General features: G+C 48.3%; 6 protein-coding genes across 6 annotated transcripts; 4 read left to right on the plus strand and 2 right to left on the minus strand.

The window, feature by feature from the left end:
• Positions 1 to 5,901: 5,901 nt before the first annotated feature.
• Positions 5,902 to 6,660, plus strand: HRG_04721 (RNA polymerase rpb1; the record flags this gene model as incomplete). The annotated part of the gene is made up of 5 exons (XM_044863192.1): positions 5,902 to 5,987; positions 6,056 to 6,167; positions 6,225 to 6,374; positions 6,443 to 6,539; positions 6,647 to 6,660. 5 exons carry the CDS (start codon positions 5,902 to 5,904, stop codon positions 6,658 to 6,660), a joined length of 459 nt encoding a protein of 152 aa, XP_044721806.1.
• A 2,512-nt stretch (positions 6,661 to 9,172) lies between these two features.
• On the plus strand, positions 9,173 to 9,712 carry HRG_04722 (RNA polymerase rpb1; the record flags this gene model as incomplete). The annotated part of the gene is made up of 2 exons (XM_044863193.1): positions 9,173 to 9,214; positions 9,263 to 9,712. The coding sequence occupies 2 exons, from the start codon at positions 9,173 to 9,175 to the stop codon at positions 9,710 to 9,712; spliced, it is 492 nt and encodes a 163-aa protein (XP_044721807.1).
• Positions 9,713 to 9,799: 87 nt separating this feature from the next.
• On the plus strand, positions 9,800 to 10,426 carry HRG_04723 (RNA polymerase rpb1; the record flags this gene model as incomplete). Its single annotated transcript, XM_044863194.1, has 1 exon — positions 9,800 to 10,426. The coding sequence occupies one exon, from the start codon at positions 9,800 to 9,802 to the stop codon at positions 10,424 to 10,426; it is 627 nt and encodes a 208-aa protein (XP_044721808.1).
• A 2,952-nt stretch (positions 10,427 to 13,378) lies between these two features.
• Positions 13,379 to 15,213, minus strand: HRG_04724 (sodium/hydrogen exchanger family domain-containing protein; the record flags this gene model as incomplete). The annotated part of the gene is made up of 4 exons (XM_044863195.1): positions 13,379 to 13,765; positions 13,815 to 13,929; positions 14,023 to 15,007; positions 15,078 to 15,213. The coding sequence occupies 4 exons, from the start codon at positions 15,211 to 15,213 to the stop codon at positions 13,379 to 13,381; spliced, it is 1,623 nt and encodes a 540-aa protein (XP_044721809.1).
• A 5,123-nt stretch (positions 15,214 to 20,336) lies between these two features.
• Positions 20,337 to 21,032, minus strand: HRG_04725 (uncharacterized protein; the record flags this gene model as incomplete). Its single annotated transcript, XM_044863196.1, has 1 exon — positions 20,337 to 21,032. The coding sequence occupies one exon, from the start codon at positions 21,030 to 21,032 to the stop codon at positions 20,337 to 20,339; it is 696 nt and encodes a 231-aa protein (XP_044721810.1).
• A 2,086-nt stretch (positions 21,033 to 23,118) lies between these two features.
• HRG_04726 (chitin synthase domain-containing protein) lies at positions 23,119 to 24,922 on the plus strand (the record flags this gene model as incomplete). Its single annotated transcript, XM_044863197.1, has 2 exons — positions 23,119 to 23,184; positions 23,240 to 24,922. The coding sequence occupies 2 exons, from the start codon at positions 23,119 to 23,121 to the stop codon at positions 24,920 to 24,922; spliced, it is 1,749 nt and encodes a 582-aa protein (XP_044721811.1).
• Positions 24,923 to 26,029: the final 1,107 nt, after the last annotated feature.

The following is a 26,029-nucleotide window of genomic DNA, read 5'->3' on the forward strand; positions in this document are numbered from 1 at the left end:
ATTTACTATCTCTTTTATAGGTCTTAATTTCTTACTTATATTATTTCTATATCTTAAGGTCTCTTTAATACTATATCTAGTTTATTTATTATTATATTATAATATCTAACTAAAAAGCTAACTTAGGTAGTAGCGGCTTACCTCCTTTAAAACCCCTTCCTTATAAGAAAGTCGCTACTATAGTAAGATTAAAGCGCTCTATCTTATATTTTATATATATTAAGCGCTTTATTAATAAGCTTACTTATAAGTCCTTTACTAGCTATTAAAACTAGTCTTATAAGTATTAGTCCCGGTCCTATCTTAAGTTAGTCTTACTTTTAATACTTTTTTATTAACTTTACTAGCTATAAAAGCTAAAGTATATATTACTTATACTAACTTTAACTAGTCCTATTACTAAGTAAGTAATCCTATCCCGCTATAATACGGTCTAAGTTTAGTATTAATCTATATTTTAGATTACCTTTAAGGGCGAGGAGGCTACTTATGCTTTTTACTAAGCTTAGTCTAAGGTTAATAGCCCCTCCCTTATTAAAGGCTTAGTATAGGAGCGCTTTTACTACGCTACTTTAAAAACTTATATTCGCGCTAGTTAAAAGGCCTCTACCGCTAAAGGTAAGGGCACGTTAAGCGAGTCTGCCCTTAGTTTAGCTATAGTCGCTAAGAATATTAAAACGCTTGCCTTAGCTTTTACCTATTTTATAGATAATACCTACTATATATATAAGTCCCTAAAAAAGCACCTAGGTAAGTTTAGTAATACTATTAAGACCTTAGCCTAGGTCGGGCCTAAGTCGCTTTTAGTTACTTAAAAGACTCTTATAGCGGTTAACGATCTCGCTAACTATTTCTATCTTATCGCTAGCGACGACTATAATAGTAGGGATAATAGTCTTAATCTTACTAGGTCTAGTTTAGCTTTAGCCCTATTTAATAAGGGGAAGGGCAAGGGCAAAGGTAAGGGTAAAGCGGCTATCGCGTTTAAGGCTTTATCTAAGGCTAAGGGCAAGGATATAGTTAATATATATTTCTTATTTAAACTTCTTAAGGAATTTAGTTATATTTTTACTATTAAATTTACTAATAAGTAAGAGTTATAGTTAATAGAGTCTTCTTATAAAGTTATCTTAGCTTTTAATAAGTATATCTCTAAGTTTATTAGTAATCTTATTAATATTTACTTTAATCTTTTTAGTATTATTAATAGTAAGATTAAATAATCCCTTTTAATAGCTAGCGTTTTTAAATATAGTATACTTATAGATTATAAGGTTATAAAATTTAAAGTTAAAGCTTTTAAAGTTAAAAGATATCTTATTATAACTATCTTATTACTTCCTTTCTTATTTATTAAAAGAAAGTAAGCGTTCTCTATAAGCTATTATATAAAGGAGAGCTAAGGTTAAGGTTATTAAGGTATCTCCTATTAATACCTATATTAATATTATTAGTATATATATAAGTAAGAGGTCTTAGTAAGGTTCTAAAATAGTTTAGATTATATTATTATCGTTATTTATATCTTTTAAAGTATTATATAAAGATTATAGTTTCTTAACTAAGTCGCTAATATTAAGGGTTATAGGGCTAATAATAAGATCTTAGGGGTTTTTTAGCATTAGCTTATTACTTTTCCTTTACTACTAGTAAAGGTATAATTTAATTATTTACTTCCTAGTAAGCTTATTACCTTATTAAGTTCTTAACTCTAGCTATTAATCTAAAGGTATATGAGCAAAAGCGGAATTTTAGGAAATCAAGGAATCACGTAAGACTACATAATAGAGGGGAAGAAGGAGTATAAGGTAGGATTTTCAACGGAATTTATTGGTAGTGTATTGGTGTGTGGAAGAGGTGTTAAAGTTAATAATCCTCTATCTATCTACTAGCGGACATGCTGTCTTATATAGACAATTGTAGCTGAACGGAAGAACCTTTCGGGACCAGATTTAGGCTGCCGTATAGCCCTGAGACTGGGGAATTCCGTGATACCTCGAGTGAATCTAGAAGTGTCTTGGTTCCACTGATATTTATGTTTAAAGGAGGTTGGTCGTGCCGGTGTTCTTAAGAGGTCTTAGCTAGTATTCTAAGCTAGCTCTGTTCCTTCGATTCCCGATTGTACGATAACCGGCAACCCGTTTAATGCATAATGACATGCAAAATAACGAGCGATTCTTACTCTATAGGATAAGATTTTGTCTATAATTAATATACTACTTATTAGCTTATATAATCGGGAGAGTATATTATAGCTGCTTTATTTATAGTAGGAACACCGTTCCTTACAATTAAGGTAGTTACTACTTTAATTATTAAATCCCTAGATTTTATTTTTTTTAAATAGTACTATTATCCTTTAAATATTCTTAGCTTTATAAAGCTACTTATCGCTATATAAATAAAATAGAATAATAAGTTTACGCCCTAGAAACTAGTTTTAATAGGGACGAGGGTATATACCTAAAGTATATATAGTATATAGCTAAGGATTAATAAAGTAATTAACCGCGTAATTATTTAATTATCGGTCCTATATATAGCTCTAAAGGTCTTAGGTTATTAATATAAGTCTTAGAGATTTCTTTACTTTATACCTCTTTATCTTTATTAAAGTCGCGTAACTAATAGCCTTTACTTTAAAAGGGAAAAATAAACGTTTAAATTAATTATAATTAAGGAGAATACTTAATTAAATAATCTTAGCTTTTATAAAGCCTTTAAGTATACTTAGGAGGGGGGGGTAGATAGGAAGTACTAAGGGTCTTATCCCTTTAACGGGCTAATATTTATAAGGGTGCGATCTTACCTATTAAAATATACCTCTCTTATACCCTCTAGACCTTATACTTCTTACCTAGTTACCCTATAAAGTAGGCTTATAACTGTTAAAAGGTATAAGCAATAAGCGTAGGATCGGGTAATCGATAACGTAAGCGGAAAGATCGGTCGAAGGAGTATAGGGTGGGATTTCGTCCGGAATTTATAACGAGCATATAAGGGGCTGAATAATATATTAAAAGAATAGCGTTGCAAAAGATGCTTACGAACTTGCTTATTCTATCTACTACTCCCAGGGAAATCCTTCGTCTTTTATAGACCACTGCTCGCTTACTAGTAGACCAATTAGTTAGCTTTCTAGCACATTCTATAGTGCTTAAAAAGCTCTATCTATAGTATATCTTCCTAACTTAGTAGGTGGTCTGATTGTGACGTGATGGTTAACGTAAGACTATGGGTTCTGGTATAAGTAGTAGATTTAACCAGAATGTTCTATGCCCTACCTATTCTCGTATCGCGGATATCTTCGGAACCGCTAGGCCAAAATAGGCAATAGGGTATCCGTTCTGCTCGTAATTGACTTATGCATTTTATGCATATTTTTATTTATTAAGATAGGCTTATCTTAACCCGCTTTTCCTAAAGGAAGGTATAGATGTCTAGTAGAGGCCTTTATCTTTAAGGGTTATTCCCTTAGACTATATTATAGAGCCTCTTTTTACTAGCTTATTCTATAGAGCCTCCCTATGCCTATTATTTCTTTATAATAGTAAAATAGGAATATAAGGGTATATTCTTATAATAACCTCGCTAACTTAGGCTCTAACTTAAGGGCCTTAAGCTATATTAAGCTTTATATATAGCTCTTTTACCTTCTTAAAGGCCTAGTAGCTATTATAGGACTTAATTATAACTTAGAAAAAAGGAAAGCTAACTAAGAGCCCTTATAAGCCTTAAAGCCTAAAGCCTTTATTATAATAATAAAAGCTTATAAGCCCTTAGCTAAGAAGTAGTACTAATACCTCTTAGCTAGCTTAGCTAGCCTAGAAGACTTTAAGTTATAGCCCTTAACCTTCTATACTAATAGCTTTAAGGGGTGCCTTAAAGGGTCCCTTATAGAGACTAACGCTTACTTTTTTTATAAAATAAACTTAGAAAATAGGCTTATTAAAGCGTACTATAAGAACCTAGGGCCCTTAATTAAAGTAGCTAATATAGAGCTATTCGCGATACTAAAGGTCTTAAAGGACCTAGCTAGGAGGCCTTAGCCCTTAAGGCTTAGCTAGCCCCCTTAACCCCCTTATAGATACCTATATCTTTATAAATAGCTAAGCTATTATAAGGAAGGTTATAGGTTTCTTAGACCTAGCTATATATATTAAAAGGCTCCTATCTAGCTTAGAAGCCTTTTATAATATATAGCTATACTAATACCTTAGCTACCTAGGGATCTTTAGTAACGAGCTAGCTAACTAGCTAGCTAAAAGAGGCTTAGGGGCCCTTACCTAAGGGACCCCTTTAATCTCTATTAGCTACTTATAAAGAAAGGTCTAGTAAGCTACTAAGGACTATTAAAAGGGCCTCTAGGCTACTAAGGCGGCTAAAGGCCCTAGGGCTAAGGGCCTAGGTAAGTACTATATATCTATTTAAAAGACCCCCTGCCTAGCCCTTAGCCCGGAAAAGGACCTTATAGGGCGGCCTAGGCCGACCTTCTTAGCTTTCTACTAGCTCCTCTTTAAGGCTAGCTTCCTATTTTCCTTCTTAAAAAGGACTAATAAGGTAGACCGAGACGACTACCGCTGCGGCTAAGGAAGGTATATAGCTAGGCACCTTATCTTAAGGTGCCCGAACTATAGGAGGGAAAGAGAGGTCCTTTACTAGACCTCTAAGAGATAGAAGGGGGCCCTTAGCCTACCTATTCTCTATAGCTTTAAGGAAGGAAGGGAAGCCCTTCTAACCTTCTTAGCTAAAATAGAGATAGGGATAGCTAAGTAGCTCGAAAAGGAGTAACCTAGGGGCCCTAGGGCCCTTAAGGAGGAAAAATACCGCGCGGGAGGAACTAGACTAACCTTTCCTTTATTATTGCCTTTATAGCTACCCTTTCCCTAATTAGTTATAAGCCCCTAGGCTCTATAGCTAGCTAGGACTACTAATAGAGGCCTAGGCCCCTACTAGCCTCGCTATAGCCCTAGAGGCTATATACGAGTAATAATATAAAAATAATTCTATAGTATCCTATTTCTAATATTAAAAAGGGCTTCTTAGAGCTAATCTTTAGTATATTTAAAAGCTTAAGGTATTATAATTCGAATAGTATATTATTTATAATTATTAGATAGAAGATGTAGGAGAAAACGCGGTTGCGATATAATATTAATATCGGCGCGAGGGTGGTAGGGATATGCTAGAAGGGGGGTATGCTGTAAGCTAGGTAGCTGACGTTAATATAGGCCTAGGTAGCTTCGCCGCATCTAAGAGATCCAAAGAGAGCAAGGCAGGGACACTGCGTCTTAAGCTTGCACCTTTCCTTGTGAAAGTGCTCTAGTAGAGACCGGAGCCCCCAAGACCAAGGGACCTGGCAGTTGGTGCCTGGTTCTTTCAGCTGGAGGAGTAAGGCAATAATGTACTTGCACGGCAGCCAAATTTAGCGGGTAAAAGCCATTTAAACACTCCCCAAGCGGCTGTTCCCCTCGTGGTGCTATTCTATTGCGATGCCGCAAGGCTATAGTGTTATAGGCGGTGAGTCACGGGCTACGTGTTATTGGCTTTGTACGCTAACGGCCAGTACTTGCTTATGCCCATTGATTGCGCCTGCAATCATGTACCATGCGTTTGCGGCTGCAGCTATACCTAATAATACAGCTTAGATAGGGGGAGGGGGGGGGAAGCGCACGGGACGATTAAAGGGAGTCAACGTCTTCTACCTGAAACAGGCCATCGTCATCTTCCACGGTTGGCAGTGGGATCTGGAGCTTATGCTGGCTTCAGCCCTCAAAACCTCCACCTCCTGAATAGTATTCCCTACGGTCAATGAGCCAGCGATCAGGTGTAGGGTCTCGATTTTGACGGTTTCGCCTTTCTTTCTCTGGCACCCCTGGCATCTCTGATGCAACCTGGACCATGATACGTGTAACTGACGTTCCCGCCAAGCAGCAGCTTGTCGACAAGCTGCCCAAGCGCTTCAAAGAAATCAAGTTTGGCATACAGTGAGTTCATCCATACTTTAAGTTGTTCGCAATATTGCTTGCTAACCATCTATCATCACGATGACAAGATCCGTTCAAGATGTCGCAAATCAAGCCGTCGTCGAGGTCTCTGATAGACTATTGTACGACATCGAAAACAACCGTGCTCCGTATCGCAATGGGCCTCTTGATTCTCGGCTGGTAAGTGGTAACTCAGGGAACCTATAGGGGATAGCGCTGACGGAAGACTGATCGCAGGGCACCTCGAGCAAGACCGGGAGATGCTCCACGTGCCAGGACACGCTGCAGCAATGCAACGGTCATTTCGGCTATATAAGGTTAGCCTTACCGGCATTTCACATCGGATATTTGCGCTTCATCATCTCCATGTTGCAAAACATTTGCAAAGTACGTAATCACTCCATATCGTCGCAATCTCAGCTCGATGAACGCAAAAAGACCTGACCGCGTTGCAGAACTGTGGTTGCGTCCTGCTTGGAGAGCATGATCGACAGGCCTTCCTCAAAGAGCTACGACACCCGCATCTCGACAACCTTCGCCGTACCCAGATATGTAAGAGGATTAATGAGCAATGCCGCAAAGCCAAGGATTGCCTTAAATGTGGCTCTACCAACGGCCAAATTCGCAAAGTTGGCGTGCTCAAACTCGTACACGACAAGTTCTCGTCTTTTAATAAGTCGACTTCCGCAAAGAAAGCACCGCCGGCAAGTAAGGTTGCATTTAACGAATCCTTTTCTCAAGCTCGCCGCGAAAACTCTGAGCTCGATAAGCATTTGCGTAAGGCCATGGAAGATCTTAACCCACTAAGAGTTCTTAACCTTTTCAAACGTGTTAGTTTGGTAGATTGTGAGCTGCTTGGTTTAAATCCTTCCGAGAATCGGCCCGAGATGTTCATTTGGCAATATCTTCCTGCCCCTCCTATATGCATAAGACCCTCTGTCTCCCAGGACAATGCCAGCAATGAGGACGACCTGACTACTAAAATCGCCGATATTGTCTGGGTTAGCGGCATGATCCGCTCCGCACTACAGAAAGGCTCTTCTATTCAGACTATCATGGAGCAATGGGAATATTTGCAAACCCAAATGGCCATGTATGTCAACAGTGATGTACCAGGCCTACAGCAACCTGGCTTTGGGAAGAGTATAAGAGGTGTCTGCCAGCGTCTCAAGGGCAAGCAAGGGCGATTCCGCGGCAACCTCTCCGGAAAACGAGTGGACTTCTCTGGCCGAACAGTTATATCACCGGACCCAAATCTCGATGTCGATAAAGTGGCAGTTCCTCAGCTTGTTGCACAGACTTTAACCTATCCAGAAAGAGTCCAGCGACAGAATATTGAGAAACTACGGCGATGTGTCATCAACGGTCCAAACGTCTGGCCTGGTGCTCAATACGTCTTGAAAAAGGGTGATAGAGGGTACAAGATATCTCTCAAGTTTGCTGATTCTGGGTCCGTCGCTCGCGAGCTTGCTATCGGAGATATCGTCGAGCGTCACCTCGAAGATGGCGATATTGTGCTGTTTAACCGCCAGCCGTCGCTTCATAAGCTAAGTATTATGAGCCACTTTGTTAAGGTCCGACCTTGGAGGACATTTCGACTTAACGAGTGCGTATGCAATCCTTATAATGCCGATTTCGATGGCGATGAGATGAATTTGCACGTTCCTCAAACAGAAGAATCCCGTGCCGAAGCTATGACTCTAATGGGCGTTAAGTATAACCTCATTACTCCGAAGAGTGGAGAGCCTATCATCGCAGCAACCCAAGACTTTATTACTGCTGCATTTCTATTAAGCAGTAAGGACCGCTTCTTTGATCGCAAGTCTTTTGCCTCTATATGCATGCATATGCTAGAGCAAACTCCACTAGACCTTCCGCCACCAGCAATTCTCGTGCCAAGATCATTGTGGACTGGCAAACAAATATTCAACATTCTAATGCGGCCAAATAAGCAGTCCCGTATTAGGATCAACTTTGACGCCAAATGCAAAAGTTTTACCACGCGGCTTGGTCAATCTCCTGATATGGATCCCAATGATGGCTGGCTTGTTATTCGCAATTCCGAGATCATGTGCGGTCAGATGGATAGGTCTACCGTTGGACCAGGGAAGAAAGATTCTATTTTTTACGTCATTCTCCGAGAGTATGGGCCAAATGAAGCTGTCATAGCTATGAATCGCTTGGCCAAGTTATGTGCCCGGTATCTCGCGAATCGTGGTTTCTCTATCGGCGTTGACGATGTTTGCCCAACCGAAAGTCTAAGGATAAAGAAGCAACAGCTCGTCTCTATCGCGTACGAGAAATGCGACAATATTATCGAGACATTTCAAGCGGGAAGACTGGAAAAAGCTCCTGGATGCAATATGGAACAATCACTAGAAAATTCCATTTCAGGCGTACTCAGCAAAGTCCGCCAACAAGCTGGCCAATACTGCATTAACACTCTCAGTCGCAATAATGCCCCACTGGTTATGGCTAAGTCAGGCTCTAAGGGCTCTGATATCAATATAGCCCAAATGGTGGCTCTCGTCGGCCAACAGATCATTGGTGGGCAGCGAGTCCCCGATGGTTTCCAAGATCGAAGTTTACCACATTTCCATAAAAACGCTCGCCAACCCCCTTCTAAAGGATTTGTGAGAAATAGCTTCTACTCAGGGCTTCTCCCCACCGAATTTCTTTTTCACGCTGTCTCTGGACGAGAGGGTCTAGTTGATACAGCGGTTAAGACTGCAGAAACTGGGTACATGTCACGGAGACTTATGAAGTCTCTTGAAGATCTCTCAACTCAGTACGATAATACGGTGCGGACATCTGGCGGTAAGATTGTGCAGTTTCGCTTCGGCGCTGATAATCTTGATCCCGTGGATATGGAAGGCTCTGGCACACCAGTTCAGTTCCAACGGACTTGGACCCATGCCGAGAGCTTGACTCTGGATAATTGCGAACCTTCTTTAAGCCCTAGCGAGGTTCGCGCACTCTGCGACTCTATGCTCGAGATGGAACGTCGGCGCTTTCCACGCAAAGGTCTTCTACACGAAGATCTTCAATACGAAGATACCAGCGATTACGCAGTTGATGAACACGACAGTGGACGGAACTTCCTCCGATCGATCGAAGGTTACGTTGATGGCTTGGCTTCAAAGCTGTGCAAAGTACGGAAGGTCGCTGGGTTTACCAACGAGTACATGGCGAAGACATCTCAGGACCATGTCAACCGGACAGCCAAGGTATCGGCCACAGCACTTAGACTCTTCATCAAGCTCTGTCTCGAAAAGTACCAGAGAGCTCATGTCGAACCCGGTCACCCCGTCGGCGCCGTTGGAGCCCAATCGATCGGCGAGCCTGGAACCCAGATGACGTTGAAAACCTTTCACTTTGCTGGTGTAGCTGGCATGAGCATTACCCAGGGCGTGCCTCGCATCAATGAGATCATCAATGCGTCGAAAGCCATCAGTACGCCGGTCATCACATGTCCGCTGCTTAATGACTGGCAAATTGAGGCTGCACGGGTCGTCAAAGCACGCATCGAGAAGACACATTTGGCTGATGTCCTTCACTTCATCGAGCTTGAATGGCACCCCGATGAAGGGCACATTATCCTCCAGATGGACTGCAATGCGTTGACAGACATGCATTTGGGTATCGGTACAAGCGATATCGCTCAAGCTATCTGCCAACAACGAAACCTAAAGATCCTGCTGGAAGACCTGACTATTGATAAATAAAGGATCATTATTCGCATCAGAAACGCGACCGACACGCCGGTAAGAAGAAGGAACCAGAGCAATTCAGCAGCAGAGGAATCTGGCGATATGCTGCTCAGGGCCAACGCTCTTCGTCGAAAGCTTCCAACCGTGCCGATCTCTGGTTACCCTGAAGCTACGAGAGCTCTGATTGAGACTTCTGAGGACAACACGCACAGAGTCTTAGTGGAGGGCTATGGTTTTCGGGCGTGCATGACAACAGAAGGTGTAGCCGGTACACGCACTCGGACGAATAGTGTGATGGAGTGTGCTCAGGTGCTAGGCATTGAGGCAGCCAGGACGACCATTGCGAACGAGATCGCCGAAGTTATGGGATACATGGGTATCGATCCCCGGCACATGCAGTTGTTAGCAGACGTGATGACTTATAAGGGGGAGGTCCTTGGCATCACGCGCTTCGGCTTGGCCAAAACCAGGGATAGTGTGCTGCACCTTGCTTCGTTTGAGAAAACGGCTGATCATTTGTTTGATGCCGTCGCTGGTATGAAAACTGACCAGATCGAGGGAGTCTCTGAATGCATCATTCTGGGGCAGACCATGAATGTTGGTACTGGCGGATTCAACGTTGTGCGGCGCCTGGGCTTTCGACCAAGAGATTTCGGCCAGAAGTTAACTCTTTTCGAGCACGCGTGGAAGATGGTACAAATGATCAGAAAAGGTTCCCGGCCGATGTAGTGCGATGGGAACATGGGGGGTTTTGCTTTGTCCATATCCTCTAGAATGTTATTGAAGGCGTCGCGTAATTGATATCTTTATCCAGCATGGCTGTTGCTATCAAATATGGCGATACATTATTTAATCGAGCCCATGCCATGTTATCCTTCCACCCCTAGCGGTCAAACTGATGGGGTGACTTGCTCTGGCAGCCCACCGAACGCGAGCAAATCTAGATGGTTCCCTCGGAAGACATTCTTGTGAAGAAGGTACGGAGCTCAGTAATTTAATCAAGAGTCTGTAGGTAATCAACTTGGCCTTGAAACCTTCCAAGATGAGGATCAGTCTTGGTCGAATGAAATCTAATATGGGGAGAGAAAAACGTGATTCAAGATAGGGGGGTGTGGAATTGAGGTATTGACTACAGAGATAGTACGTTCTTAGGTTTAAATACAATTTCTTTTGTTTCAAAGTAGAATTTGAAGATCCGAAGCCCTCGCGAATTGATCTGTCCTCTTCAACTACCGTTGGTAAGTGTAGTGTATGCCAGGCCTTGAATCTGTTCTATTACTATTTCTTCCTTGGCTCAACAGGTGCAATAACCGTGGTATTTCTCCCACTTTGAGCAACGAGTATGGACCCGTTTGTCGCCGCAGACAGTTCACCCGAAATGAGATCGGACGAAACCTTCATTGGTGCAGGCCATGATTGCGTATCTATGGATTGATTAACAGTTGCAAGTAATTAGAGAATTAACATTGCTACCTTATTAAGAGGATCGATAGATTGGAGTGGGCTCAGTGCTATCAATTTGGCAGTGAAGAGGAACCGTTCATCTAATGGCTGCAATGAACATGCCTTGTATACTCTTTCGTACCTCACAAACTTGGTTCCAAACCTCTTTCTAGCGGAGATGTCCGAGGCGAGTTACAACGCTCGCACGACGCGCACTGGCACCTTTCTATAGCGTGACCATAGTGCATCAACATTCTCGTATACTTGCATTTATTACTGGTAGGCGCACCCTATGATGCTAAGCCTATGGCCAACTTCTATATATTTGCCTATAATGCTCTCTGGTCCGTAATATACCCCTTTAGGCGTCATAGAATGTATCGTAGTTCGGCATGATGAAGAGAGGCAGTATGTAGCTTGAGATCGGGCAAAAACAATGGCGACGTTGACTGTAGAAAATATGGCTGCAAAGGCGTCAAGCCTGTTGGATATAGACGAGGCAGAGGCAGTATATAGCTTAAAAACCCCGACGGCTGCAATTGCGCAAGTCGCCAGTCAGAGACATGCAGGTAAGCCAAGCTGTGGATGGCGATGCCTGCGTCGACGCATACAACGACACTTCCTCTGGAAGATTATTTCGTTGTTGGTGAAGAGCGGCACATATCTGTTCAATGACATAGGAACATCGGCACCAGAGGATAGGGAATCCGACTGAACACACCATGGAGCCTCCTCCACGTAACGCAACAGCCTGCGCAGTCGGGAATATTCCGGATAGGCGACCTCTCCTCCAAGTACATGCCGGTTATCATGAAGTCTCGCAATGAGCCATAACCGCTGTCCTGTTCCTCCAGCCATGTCCTCCAATCGACCCGCCAGGACCTAGCAACTGCAACGGCATGATGCTGTTGGTCAGATAGAAACTGTGTTTTTGTACCTGCACGGTGACGTGCCGCTCCGGTGTGCCCCGGACTGGTTGTTCAAGCGAATCATGAATGCCCGTGCATGTGCGCCCCACGCTACCAAAGACGCGCGTTCATGAGTGCATACACTCTCGCAACCTATGGTGGTCATAATAAGACCATCTTCTGGGGTCTAGAACACGAACTCTGCTCGAGTGCCTGCTGTTCCTTGAGACGGGAACTGAGTCGTGACTTCCGAGTGAGTCGGCTTAGATGAGCATTGTCGAAGGCCAGTAAGGCAATTCTAAGTCGTGGCTCCCTCGCTGAACATGGCAGGCATGGCTTTCATATGGGAAATACCAATAAACTCGGGCAGTGAGGCTATCCGGCTCACATTGCCGTCACTCCGGAGCGCCGCGAAGCAACAGTCATGTCCAGGGCGTAAACAAAGGCGATAGTCCACGCCGTTGGTAGCAAGCCACCTTTCTGACCAAGGAATGCAATTGATTGCTATTGCTCCACCCGTATCTCGCCCAGTTTGATGCCAGTTGTCCAGCCTAGTTCATGGGTCTGGAACCAACAGACGGCGGCGAAGAAAGGGTTACGGCTTGTAGGGAATGGCGGTGATGCGAATCGTCATCGATGTCGGTGCCAAAGGCGGGACGGCAGGAAAATAAAGCTTGTTAAGGAACGATGAGGATATGCGGGCCGTGTAGAGCTATGTGAGGCGCTGGAGAGGAGCCTTGAAGGAACACTGGAGCAACTGGAGCTGCCTGTTGGTCCAGTGCGGTGGGGCAACAAGAAGTCGTTCTCGGCAATGAAGACGAGCTATTTGATTGACGTATAGATTATCGGCCAAAGATATGGATAAGACGGAAGCATCAACGATGAGGGCCGCATCGCGAAGTCATTTGGCATGAAGTGAGAGCCTCAGAATTCACTCGTGCTTGCCTGTACGGAGAGTGGCTCGCTACCTTCACTTGTCCTCGCACTAAGGTGTTAAAGCTCCGACGGCTCCTGTCCGACATTACACTTCGGAGGAAGACGCAGAAAGGGATGCCAAGCATGGAAGCCGTCCGGACGCACAATGATGCGACCCACGATTCATCCCCCACCGAACACCTCGTGCCACTAACAGCAGGCGCCGCTTCAGTCGCCGTAGATGTGACACTGGACAGTATGGGAACACAGTAGCCTTCGAACTAGCTTGCTAATAATTCAAGCCCATGAGTCCCCGCAAAGAGACGAAAAAGGAGGAGGCAAAAGCGGCGTTTATAATACCGAGCGAACATGTACCATAGCATTGAGCGCCCGTATTGACAACCACCGGGCGTAATCAATCTCGTGTGTCTTCGAGTGTAACATGAGCCTCATCGGGGAATCGAATCTCCCTTTCCCGCCGAACGGGGATTTCGGTCCCCGAATCACTTTCCGCATGGCCAGCAGCGCCGGGTGCGATACCGGCTCGGTCCCGGGTCGGAACTTCAACCGCCGAATAAAGCGGACGGGGGTCGGCTGACACTATAGGTCCTTGGATGTGCCTGGGCTGAGTGGGCTCCATGTCGCCAATCTTGCCGGTAAGATACCTGCCGATGACGGGAATCCTGCGTCGGGCCTCAATCGCTTGCGGTTCGTCACTCAAGCTCTCACTCAGGACGCGGCCAATCCTCTTCGGCGCGAGATAGCCCATCCTTCCAAGCGGAATGCTAAGTCCGTGGACCACCTGCCACGGCGTCAGTGCGGCACGGTTGAGAAAGATGGGGGTTGCTTACAGTGCTGCACACGGCAAGGAACCAGACGACGACCTGAAAGGTTTCACCGAGGTTCTTGACATCACCTCGCGGCACTCCCTTTTCGTCGCTCAGGTGCTCGTCGATGAAATTGAGGCTGATAAACAGGTAGAAGATGGCGGAAACTCCGATGGGACCGAAGAAGCCCACGAAGATTGCCTGCTTTACCTCCTCGACTTGATGAATCCACCTGTGCATGCCGTATACCCACGGCAACCGCCTGAAGATGAGGACAAGCAGGCCGAGAATGACAAGGCGCCAGGTTGGGACAACAGCGTTGCTGCCAAAAAGCTCCCAAGGAAGGGACGCGCCGAACCACAGGAAGACAGTAACGTTGAGCAGCATATCGATAGTCGGCTGCAGAGAGTCGTCCTCGGTCTCCAGCCGAAACCAGTCGTCCCATGTAAAGGTATTCCCGGCAATGAAGCAGGCGAGGACATCATCGGTCCCAATCAGGCCGCAGGTGCCTAATATGAATAAGGCGAGGGCGACTGCGAAAACGAGGAAGCTTTCGCGGTCCACGTAATTGCGCTCCTCCGCCCAGTGTAGCAGCTCTTTGCCTATCCAGCCTACCACGGCCCCGTAGACGATGCTAAATATGATTGTATACCCCCAGGTAAACGCAAACCAGAGACCCATGGCGTCCTTGGCACTGCCAGACGTGGCCCCCGAGCCCACGTACTTGATGAGGTAAAGGGCAAAGAATAAAAACGGGTAGCCAAGTCCATCGTTGGCACCCGATTCGGCGACGATGAGGTCTTGAAGATCCTTGGGAATGTTTTTGTCGGCAAATTTCCCTTTGACTATTACGGCCGAGAGAATCGGATCCGTAGGCGTTACACACGCGCCGACGGCGAGGGCATGCAGAACGCTGGGTGTCCCTACGAGGGCCCAGATAAGCAGACTGGTGGCCAGCCACATGCATACCATGCCGGGCCCGATGAGTAGGAGGGTGGGCTTCAATTCCTTCTGAAGATATTTACTGGGTAACTGAATACCAGCCAGAACAAGCTGCACTCCGAGCACCAGCCGAGAGAAGTTGAGCGTGATGCTGTCTAGGTTGCTCTGACACTCAATCTCGGACACGCCGCTCTGGTAGCATTCGGCATATGCCTTGGGCCGGATGAAGTTGGCGGCATTTGGTCCAAACGCGACGCCCACGAGGAGCGATATGACTGTTGGGCGCAAAGCTTATTAGCACTCGTTATGCTGTAGTCAAGACAGCCAATGCCATGGGCGACTCACGGGCTTCGGAGAGATAAAAATTCTCTTTAAGAAGAAATGAAACCAGGCCAAAGAGCGAGATAAAGCCACCTAGCAGGGCCAGGATGATGTTGAAGTTGGACAGCTCCAAAGGGATCGCCCAGATATTGCGCGCCATGCCGAACACATGAGTTGAGCAGGGCAAGAATTGGCCCTCATTGGCAGGAGGCGTCGAGGGCGGCCGCGATGGCGATGGCGATGGCGGCTTGACGCCGGAAGTTCCGCAACCGTGCGGGTCAACAAGCACCCTCAATGATCCTGGAAATAAACTTGTGTGCCGCGATGAATCGATCCCGGATACGGTTAGTTCTGGGTCCCTAGTACGTAATCCGTCATGATTACGGATTACTGGCTAATATTAATAACTTATCCACCCATCTGCGTCAAGACTTGTTGAGGCAGACGGTGTTTCTGTCGTGGAGTCGCCTTGCTCCTGGCTGACCTCCGGCTTCCCCTCCCTCGCCTAAGCCCTTGGGCCTCGGGCTCGTGAAACTTGGGAGGGGTTTCACGTATCTTCCCTGAACCCTTGGTCAAGTTACACAGCCTGCGCATGGGTCCATTGACAGGCGGGCCTGGCGGTGTTGATTGTATCCAATGGCCCAGAGGCCGAAAGCAACGCTGTCGAAGAATGACGAGCGCGCCAACATTATTTTGCGAGACGAACACAAGTAGAAGTCGGAGATGTCGGCCGAGGCCATGCGCTAGGCACCATCCACCGGTAACCGACTTGGTTTGCTGCTTAAGTTGGAGTACCGTGTCAAATGTAGCAATATTTTTCTTTGACCGCGCGATGGCCGGCTGCGCATGGTAAACCAGTTTCACAAAGGAGACAATGTCGTCGCAGTTGCCGGCGACGGCGTCAACGATGCATGTACCCGCCTTACGGGCCGCCCGTGTCACGATCGAAACCCGGAGAGATATCACCATCGAGGTTGCATATCACATTTTACAAGATAAGGGCTGTTCTGCTAGGCCGTTCTATCTTCTAGAACCTATAAAAGGCTTCCCTGGAATTTAGCTCCAAGAATATACCACTCTGTGGCAGTTCTGAGTTAGATTTCTCCTGAGCAAGACCGGTGACTGCCGTAAGCTCGCCGTCGCTATGCTTCAGTTCTTTTTATCGTTTTTAACACTAAAATTGCCGTAATGCATTGCGCGTATATCCCACCAGCGGATAGTGTCACCATCGATTGCCTGAGGCGGTCGTGCGAGGATAAGTGGTATTCGATCTCTCTCATCTCGATATGGCGACTGTGAAACTTGACCTGTGTATCCTTGCGACCGATAAAGTTCAGTCCCATTCGCATTATATCTCACCAAGTCTCCGGTCTTATAGCACCGTCGGCACTGACCGGGCTGTACCTCGGCCCATCTTGGATTCTCGATAAAGGACGGTTTTGTCTGCTCAGCATCTAGGTAGCCCCTAGCGAGCACTAGGCCTTCTATAAGCAGCTCACCGATGCATCCAATTGGGCAAAGTCGGCTGTGACTGGTGCTTCTTGTGATCCAGAGCAATGCTGCAAGGCCGCTGCCAATATTGTTCGAAGAGCTGTCGGCTTTCAGGCCTGTTTGTGTAGGGCACCAGACCGTTGCTTATCAAGCTCCCAATAAGTGAAACTGCCGCCCGACGAGCAAATTTCTGGGGCTTCTGGCGCATGCTGGACGGTTGCTTGGAAGCGCTGATGGGAGCAGCGGGCGTTAGGGGACCGAGGTTAGCGGTACAAGAAACGGCTTCTAGAAATGGGACCTTGTATAGCCCAAAATGCCTATAATTATAGAATATTTTGTACGTGCTACGACGACTTGCCGTAAGGTAATGTTTTCTCAAAATTAAAGTGAAACCTGAGGGCTTAATCTCCCTACATACATGTGCTTCTCCTTGATTGCGTGTTTTTGGCCGTAATGTCCTCACGTTTGGTTGACCCTCCCGGGCTTTCAAAGAGCAACTATGACCCCATTAGGGCCTCAGTCTCTTCCGCTCGGGGAATCCCTACCTCCCAAGACATTCACGTAAGTAATGCTGGATGCGGCGCCGAACGTCGAGCTCATTCATCTTCGTAGGCCCTGAGCGTCTCCCTCCCAACTTCGGACAGTATAGTACGTTATATGGTGGGCGACGAAGGAATTCATGAGCAATTTCAATGCTACTATCCAAAGCATGGCACGCATCTCTTTTATCCTTTTTGGGAACTCTGTAAAGCAGTTAACACTTCCGGCAGGTTCTGTCAACACGCATGTGTCCATAAGTTAAACACCGCCATTATTGCCAGAGCTGGGGCCCTTGAAAACATGCGATGCATGATTTTTCCTTCTGTAGATGGTATGAGGCAATGCGTCCAGTACCTCCGGGGCTGCGCCGGAATGCCTTCTGTGGACTCTCTCAGCATGAAGCGTCATTGGGGTGCTCTATACATGTACTTTGTAGCGCCATTAATATACCCAATTTAGAAACGCTGAGTCGATATGTTATTATTAACTCCAATCTCTCTTCAATAAAAGCGCAAGGCTCTGTCAGGGGACTGTCAGGAGACATACCGGCTGGATTGAGCACACACACCTAGGCCACTGTGATGTCACGGGGCTTATGAAGCTTACGGTCCTACGGGCCATAGGATATACCTGGGCCTACAGAGCAGGGCAACATTTAGTTAAGGTCACCGTCATACCTAGCAGTCAGTAATAGAGATGCCCGTGCCTACATGTACCCACCTATCACCTAGCTACCTACCCCGGCATCTACTGGCCAGACTCCCTCACTCTCCCCTGAGCACGATCATAGTTTTTGGCATTAATTATCTCTGCCTTAAACACATGTGAGGCTCCCATCTAGCCTTGTTTATAACTCTTGGCTTTGCTTAGTAGAGTTGGTGCTTGTGCAACTGGACAGAGGTCGTTTGTTGGTGAACCCTACCTCTGGCCATCTAATGCCGATACTGGAGCCTGGAATAGCCTAGGCCACCCAGCGATAGCTCGAATACCGTTGCTCCACCGGGGTGCCTGGCCGTGTTCTCCTTTCTGGAACCACTCGTTCCACGCGGCGTACTGCTCCTTGAAATTGATAATCCGCAGGCCCGTTTTGCTATCGAAACCATGTACCATCTCGTGTAGCAACTCGAACCAGAAGCCTGAGGGTTCCTTGGACGCGAGCATCAGGTGGGAGATGATGCTGCCACCTAGCTCGCGTAGCCCGTCGTAGTCTTCGCATTCAGTATCCATGCTCGAGTTGCTATGGACATGGCTTCGCTTGCAGTGCGCTTTCAAGGCCTCTATGCGCGCCTGGACGAGTTTATTACGCTCGTAGTTTATATCGACGATCAGATTGGCCTGGCGCTGTAGGACGTTATAGTTGAGGGGATCACTGGGGTCCACTAGGTAGCCTTTATTTTTCTCGAGTTCATTATCTACATCAGTTAGCTCCATTTATATCAAGCGGGCAAGCTGGCGTGCTCATACATAGATCAACGCCTCTAAAGTTGTCGGACCTGCTCGCCAGCTTATACGACGAGGGGTACGATCTTTGGCCCGAGCACGACGAGGTTATCAAACTCGGGTACCATACAACAGCTATCGGGAGCGCTGATATTACCGAAATGCGTCTTGGCTTTATCAGCTGCATGGAACGTACCTGGATGAAGAAGGACTGTTGGCTGGGAACCAAGTCTTCTGCCAAGCCTGCCATTTGGCCTCAAAGTCGACTAGGGCGCCGGGATATGCATTATTGATGGAGCTATAAAGCTGTTCGGCCGAGTCGGCGGCCGCTGGGTCGGCTTTGGGGATACGATCGTGGGGATTCATGCGGGGAAGCTTGCGGTATGTGACACCAGAGCGCAACAGAGATGGAGGCGAAGTTGGAGACGGTGGCGTTGAGGATGAAAGACGCGTGGCCACAGCGGCGGAGGCACGTGATCCAGCCGGAGTTTTGCCATGACCTCTTTCCGATGCAGATGCAATGCTTGCCTTAGTGTCGGTCGACGGTCAGGATTGCACTGGTTCTGTCTTCGCTTCCGGAGTTGCTACTGACGTGCTGACCTGGCCGGCGCGGGGATTGTTGTCGCCAGCACCGGGCAGTTCCGTGTCATTCCCAGGGTGACCAGCTGGATGTGCACAATCGCCCTTCTCGAAGATTGGATGGTCGGGAGCATGGCCCTTGGCTGGCACCTGGCTCCTTTTCTTGCCTGGCATGGGAGGGATGCTCTGCGGACCGTTTCCAGCATTGATTGGTAGATACTAGACGGAGCCAAAGGTGACGACATCCGTCAGGTCGCCTCTGTTGTGCGCAATCAGTGGCCCGTGGCCCCGTGTAATTAGAAGAGCAGCCCGGTCCGGGCGGGCAATCCAGACTGGCTGGGGTTGTCGCGTCGAGGAGCGTGCAAAACACACGGCCTCGGGTTCGGCCCTGTTGTGCCCACCTGTTGTCCTCTAAACATTTCTCGGCAGCACCGCCGGTGTATCGATGATGCGATATGGTTCTGTCAGCAGGACCAAGACTTATAAACTATACAATAAAACCTCCACTGGGGGTGCCCCTATTTTGCTAGTGGTCAAGTGGTATTTGCTATGTTTTGACAAGTTCAACCTCGGCCGCCGCAGGGGTGCACTGCTTGTTGAGACGTCTGCCACCACCGCCTCCACCTCACGCCTCCCCCCCACCACGAGTGCCGCTGTCACGTCATTGTGCTAGGCAAAGAGTACATAGAGTGCACACTCCAGCAGATAACGCTGCAAGTGACTGTTTATAATTATTAGAACTGTTTTTGACACGTGACAGCTGCCAAGGAGGTACCGGCAGTAGTTAAGATTGGTAGCTCCACTATAAAATGCGAATTGGCTACGTACAGTACGCTAGCCACGTTAATGTAGCAACGAAAAAAACCCCGCGAGATGAAATGAGATTAAGTTAAGCGAGGCCCGAAGTGGATCCCACCTTGTCTGTGGGCTGAACTCGGGCACTCGGGCGCCATGCGGGGGCGCCATGCGGGGGGGGGGGGGTGGAGTTCCGCTGCGAGTTACTTGTACCTTTGTACGGCAGTTACGACCTAACAGACATTATCACTTGTGTTGGGTAAAAGGCAGCGAATCCGAGACATTGCCCGAGGAAAAGGCGTGAGAAATCGGAGAGCATTACCGGTGATGTATTAAAGAAGCAAATTGAAGAGAAAGGTAGAAGACAAAAAATTGGTTTCCATCGGTTGCTGCCCCTCGCCTGCTCCTTCGCAAGGATATATGAGAATTGGCACCGGTTTAACACGCTGTCTTTCCCCCTCCAGAAGCCGGGGGCTTGGAGTCCCCTTGGCCGTGGCCGTTGCCTACATGTAGTTCTGCCGCCATGTGCACCCGCTCTTGGTAGTTGACTGTCGGTGCCGACGCCGGGAGCTCGTTCTCGTCCGGTTTGTGGCTAACGTGCAGGCCACCATTCTGAGGGTGAGTGGCGTGCGCGCTGCCCTGGCTGTTCACTGCGCCAGGAAGGCAGGTTGAGCAACCGCTGTTCATCTCCTGCTTGCTGATCATGTAAGCCGACAATAGCAACTGGATCCGAACGCTCGATGCCGTGGTTGAGGTGGTCGGCTCCCGTTCCGCCGACTCTATCGCCTTCGCTATCGTCTGCGCCCGGGCCGGCGCTGGCATCACGACCTCGTCACTCGGCTCAGCCTCTTCTTCCGTGACATTACCGACGTAGCGGATCATCAGCGTCCTGATTTCAGACTTCATGTCGGGCCCAAGCACGACATCGCCAATCGTCGCCGTGTTAGATGGGGCGGGCTGGACCGTGCTGGTTGTATTGAAGCCCTTGGTGAGCCTCGTTGGCGGCTCGACCACGTTGTCCTTCTGGGCCGGCACGGCGTCCTTCCCCAACGCGTCGCCCCCATCAAGACAAATCTTATGGCCGGGGAAAATGCTGCACCTGGTGCCGAGCAGGGGAGGGTTCCATCTGCTCATGTCGTCGAGCGTGACGCCAAATTTCCGACCAATTTTGGCACAACTGTCGCCCCTCTGCGCCGTATAGGGACGCTTTCTGCACTTGACTGGCTGCGTCTTGGAGACGCAAAGGTCGAGGCCCTCCTTGATTTTGCAATCATCGTCGAGTTTGTTCCATGCACGGAGTTTGTGCGGCGCAACCTGCTCCTTGAGGGAAATCGCCCAGCAAGACTCGCCAGCCTCCACCTTGTCTTGTGAAATCGGCTCCAGTCCAAGGACGTTTTCCCTGTCTGTTTCCTCGTTCAGACTAGTAAATAGTGGAATTGAGTTTGACAGTCATCGACGATGCTTAATGCAATTATGACGGGAATAGCAAGGCCTCGGTTCCTGATTCGGCCTCGCCATTATTGCACGAGTGGAGAGGACAAGACTTGAGGCGCATGACTTGGCGTGATTTGGCGTCGACAAGGGCCTTGGCGAGGGCGTGGCATGTTGGGCTTGGCAGAACTCGCCTATTGTTGCCCTCGAATCCATCTGGCAGGCTGCAGTTAAGTAGTAGTTGCACAAAAATACCGCGCGTGCGTGATCGACTCCTTTGTGGAGCCTACTGTATGTCGAATGGATTGATTACCCCTTTAAAGGTCTTAAGGCTGCAAACTGGTAGCATTCAGGGATCTCGACCACTAGGAAGCATACGGTACACGAGTTTGCCACCTATTCATCACCGCATGGGCTTTCTTCTGCGAACATGCAACCGATCGATTGGCTTATACGTCCAATAGCCAAGGTTCTCTTATTAATCCGGCTCCCCGAACAGCCGAGATACTACAAGGACGCTCATCAGCCCTACCAATGGCTGCACGTGGCCGCCTGTCATGCCAAGCACAACCTCAATTTACAGCCAGTACAGCCACTGAGAACTTGGCGTAATGCACGCCGTTTATACCAAGACAAGCAACAAACCCAAGTGGCTCGCCGGCACCTGTGCTACCTCCGCCTCCCCGCCTCCGCCTTCTTACGCGCGGCCAGGCGTTTTCAACAGCGAGTATGGCGTCCAAGCTATCCCGAGAACTCCAGCCCAGTTTGTATCCAAGGCATATAGACAACCGTCCTTCTGGCTTCCCCAAACTCTGGCTTACGAGTGCATAACCGCACAAATCCACACACCCACTTCCCCTTTCCTCACGATTCAGACACTCAAGAATACCTCCCTCCCTGTTCAAGCACAACTTTGACGCCCAACAATGGACCCAACCCGAGCCGTGCGCCATGAGTCAGGGCTTAAAAGCCCTCGATTCCAAACCTCATCATGCCAGGAGCACAGGGGCTAAAAGGGGAGATTGAACTCCCACATGATGCCCCCGGTTGGTACCTGGCCAATATAACGCAACGACAAAGATCCATACCAACCACTCCTCGGAAACCAGCAGATTTTTCAGTGGAGTCTGGCAAGAGCCGGGAGTAAGAGTAATCTGACCTCTCTCGTGATGGCATGAGAGCCATGCCAGGCCCGCTGCGCGTATGGGATGCAGGAGGGCTTCTAGAACAGGGAGCAGTGTTCTGAAGCCCGCGCATCGAATACGAGGCCTCCCCACAGGCCACCGGCTTCGGGCCGACATTCAGATCCAGGAATACAGGAATCAAGTCTTGCTGTTCACGATTAAGTCTCCAGCTTTGAATACCGCACCCGGGAGATGAGCATTCGATGTTTGACCGAGTCATATTCATGTCTTTGTCTTCAATGATTTTGATGCCGGGACTCAACTTCTTTCCTCGCCACCAGGCATTTTGATTTTATTTTCCTGCCTAGATACGAAGAGGTGTACCCCTAGCCATATTTTGCCTTCTGCACATTGTTCCATCACCATCATTTGCCTCTTTTTTCTTTATGGCTTTAATACTTTTCCCCTAATTCTCCCCGACTCCTCTACATTCGTTCATCATCTTTCCCTTGTCCCATCCTTGAGGCTGGTCAGCGCCTCTTGGCCATGTCCTTCGACACGCTTCCCCGGCCCGTCACAGCCGTCACAAAAAAGGAGCAGACTTGGAAGTTACCGATACAGTGGCCGTCAAGTCAAGACTTGCCACCAAAAGCTCTGACGAGGCCATGGCCCAAGTTTCAACAGTGTACCCCTTCCGCATCCAACGGCCGGGCAACGAGCCCGAGTACCGAGTGGGCTCGGGAGAAGTGCTCGAGCTTCAGCGACAGCTCAATTCTTCACCACAAGCGTCATGACTCCGATGGCGAAAAGTCAGATGCTTGCCGGGCCGCGTGCGGCTATCCCATCCTCCCCCAGCCTCTCAATCCAGCTAGGAAGCTGACGCGAACCGAGTTGCGAACCCAACGGGCCGTCTTCATCATCTTTGTCCTCGTCGTTAATCTCGGCCTAGCCGCCGTGACCCTGTTCGCCAAAATCGGAGTGGCGACGCTCGTCTTCGTCCTCCTTTTCAAGCTCCAAGACTGCCTGTCGGCGATTATAACTATCCTCTGCCTCTCGTGGACCTCGGTGGCCAGTCTCTTCCACAAATCGGAGCCCGTATCCCGTCAATGGGTTCTGTCTCTTCTCCCGGCATACAACGAGTCCGAGGAGCAGATGCTCAAGTCGATCCGCGGTCTCCGAGAGAATGTTGGCGACCCGCACAAGCAAGTCATTGCCATCGTCCTCGACGGCCAGCCCAAAGATATCAGGGGCGAGTTCTCGAGAGTCGTTGCCGAATTTCAGCGCCCCTACCTCTCGCTCAAGCAGAAGTCTGGAATTCTCAAGGTCACGGCCGGCTTCTTCTTCCAGGACCTCCCCGTCATCCTGATTGAAAAAGTACAGAACAGCGGCAAGAAGGACAGCTTGGTGCTGACGCACGATCTCTTTAACCACCCGCGCGACAACATGCCCGAGTACACTCGGCTTCTGCGCGAGGAGATCTGGACCACGGTCCTCCCAGCCCTCACGGCCGAGACCGACTTCCGCTCCTTCGATATGATTTTCTGTACCGACGCCGACTCCCTCATCCACGAGGGCTGCATGATAAAGCTCATCGACCGTCTCGCCCGCGACGAAAAAGCCATCGCCGCCTGCGGACTTGTCCTCGTTGAGTTTGAGCCGGGATACGAGTGGTCGCCCTGGAACTTCTTCCAATTGCTGCAATATGCTTACGGTCAATCCGTCCGCCGCTGGGCCGAGGGCTTCGTCGGCAAGGTCACCTGCCTCCCTGGATGCGTGACCATGATCGCCGTCCGGAAAGAAATGGCCGGCGCCATAGCCATGTTCGCTCGTCCCGTCAAGGAGAATTGGGTGCTCCACCATCAAGTCCAGAACCTGGGCACCGACCGTCGGCTGACGTACTGTATGCTCAGCCAGTCTAAGGGGCTGCGTACACTCTTCGTCCCCGATGCCGTGTCGGAGACGGTGGCGCCCCAGTCGTTTAAGCATTACCTACACCAGCGTCGCCGCTGGGGCTCCAACGCTTACTTCAACAACTTCTTCTACTGTGGTGGCCGTAACATGATCCTTTACACTCGCTTTCTCGCCTTTCTACACATCATGCGCCAAACGTGCGTCTACTATCGCATTCTCAACACCATTCTCTTTATCCGCGCCTTGGTCATCGAATTTAGCTTTATGGACATCTTACCCCTGCTGGTTGTCGGTCAATTCCCGGCACTTTGGTTCTGCGTCTGCATGGTGATACAACGCGCTCTGCGGGTAAGGATACACAAGCTCATTGTTGGCTTCCTCATCAACAAACTGGTCTCGCCCATCATGTCCTCTATAGTCTTTGCCGCCGTGGTAACAAATTTGGGCAACGCTGTCTGGGGAATGAGTGGCATCACGGCTTCTTCTTCTGGCGACTCGCAAAGGCCTTCGACGCAAGCCTCTTCTTCTACCACTCAACAGCCGCCGCTGCCGCGTTGAGCTCTAGCACCCGGCGGCTTTCTTTTTCTTCCCCTCATTTTCTTTCCTGCTCTTTCTTCTCCCAAAGGACATGGTAGAAGACCTATAGACTGAGCTTCTCGGCAACACTTTTTGCGACCAAGGGTTTAATGGCGATTCACTTGGTATAATTCATGGCAGGTTTCCTATTGGAATCGACCACTCGACAGGTATCCCCGCAATGGTCATGCCTGCGCACTATTTCCTGAACTCCACATTTCTTGGAAATTCCACTTCATCTCTGTCACGCTTGTTTTGGTGCTGTATCCGTGGCACTGATGGACAAAAAGGACTGCCGTGTTTACACTAGCTCTAGTTTTACAAAGTACTTGAGATTTAACCTTCCCTGGGCGCATGAATATCGTTCAACTCACAGAACACCGACATACAGAAACTCTCGGATCACGGGTTATCCTTCACTAATCGGTTTTACGTATTTTGACGTACTGAGGAATTATACCCAATTTAGATGCATACAAAACTGAAAGTCTATCGCTATAGTAAAACATAACTGGGTAAATTTAAGTCGGTTCACGTCCTCGTCAAGGAATACCTGGCTGGTCATGGTAGATAAAAAGATGATTTCTCTCTCCATCCAAACGGCGGTATGAATTTGGCTACATATGCTTCTCGCGAAGAGAGAATGCAATTGGGCATGAAGGTTGGAGTGTGACCAGGGCAGCAACTGATGAGTCGATTGAGTGACTGACCAAGTTGATAGTTGGCTGTCTGTCTAAAGATGTCGCCACCTAGGCCGCTTATAGGCCTCTTTCCCCTCGAGTATATGGTCAAGCCGGCATCCCACCCCCGCCCCCTGGTAACCCGACTGTGCGTAGTAGTCAAGCTGGCCATAAATTTATAGTTCTGTCAGGTATAGGTAAAGGCACCTAAAAGTCAACCTGACCAGTAAGCCATCACCACGTGATTCCTTTATAGCATTCATTAGGTTAAGTTAGGAATTAGAGTTATTTAAAAAGGTAGCAGCTTACCTATGTAAGATCGTTAGGTTAGATACAAAGACACCTAAAAGTCAAGCTGGCTATAGATTTATGGTCGGACCACTATGGAACGGGAGGCAACGGGCGGGTT

Source organism: Hirsutella rhossiliensis, assembly GCF_020360975.1.
Source record: "Hirsutella rhossiliensis strain HR02 chromosome Unknown scaffold00004, whole genome shotgun sequence".
Lineage (NCBI taxonomy): Eukaryota > Fungi > Ascomycota > Sordariomycetes > Hypocreales > Ophiocordycipitaceae > Hirsutella > Hirsutella rhossiliensis.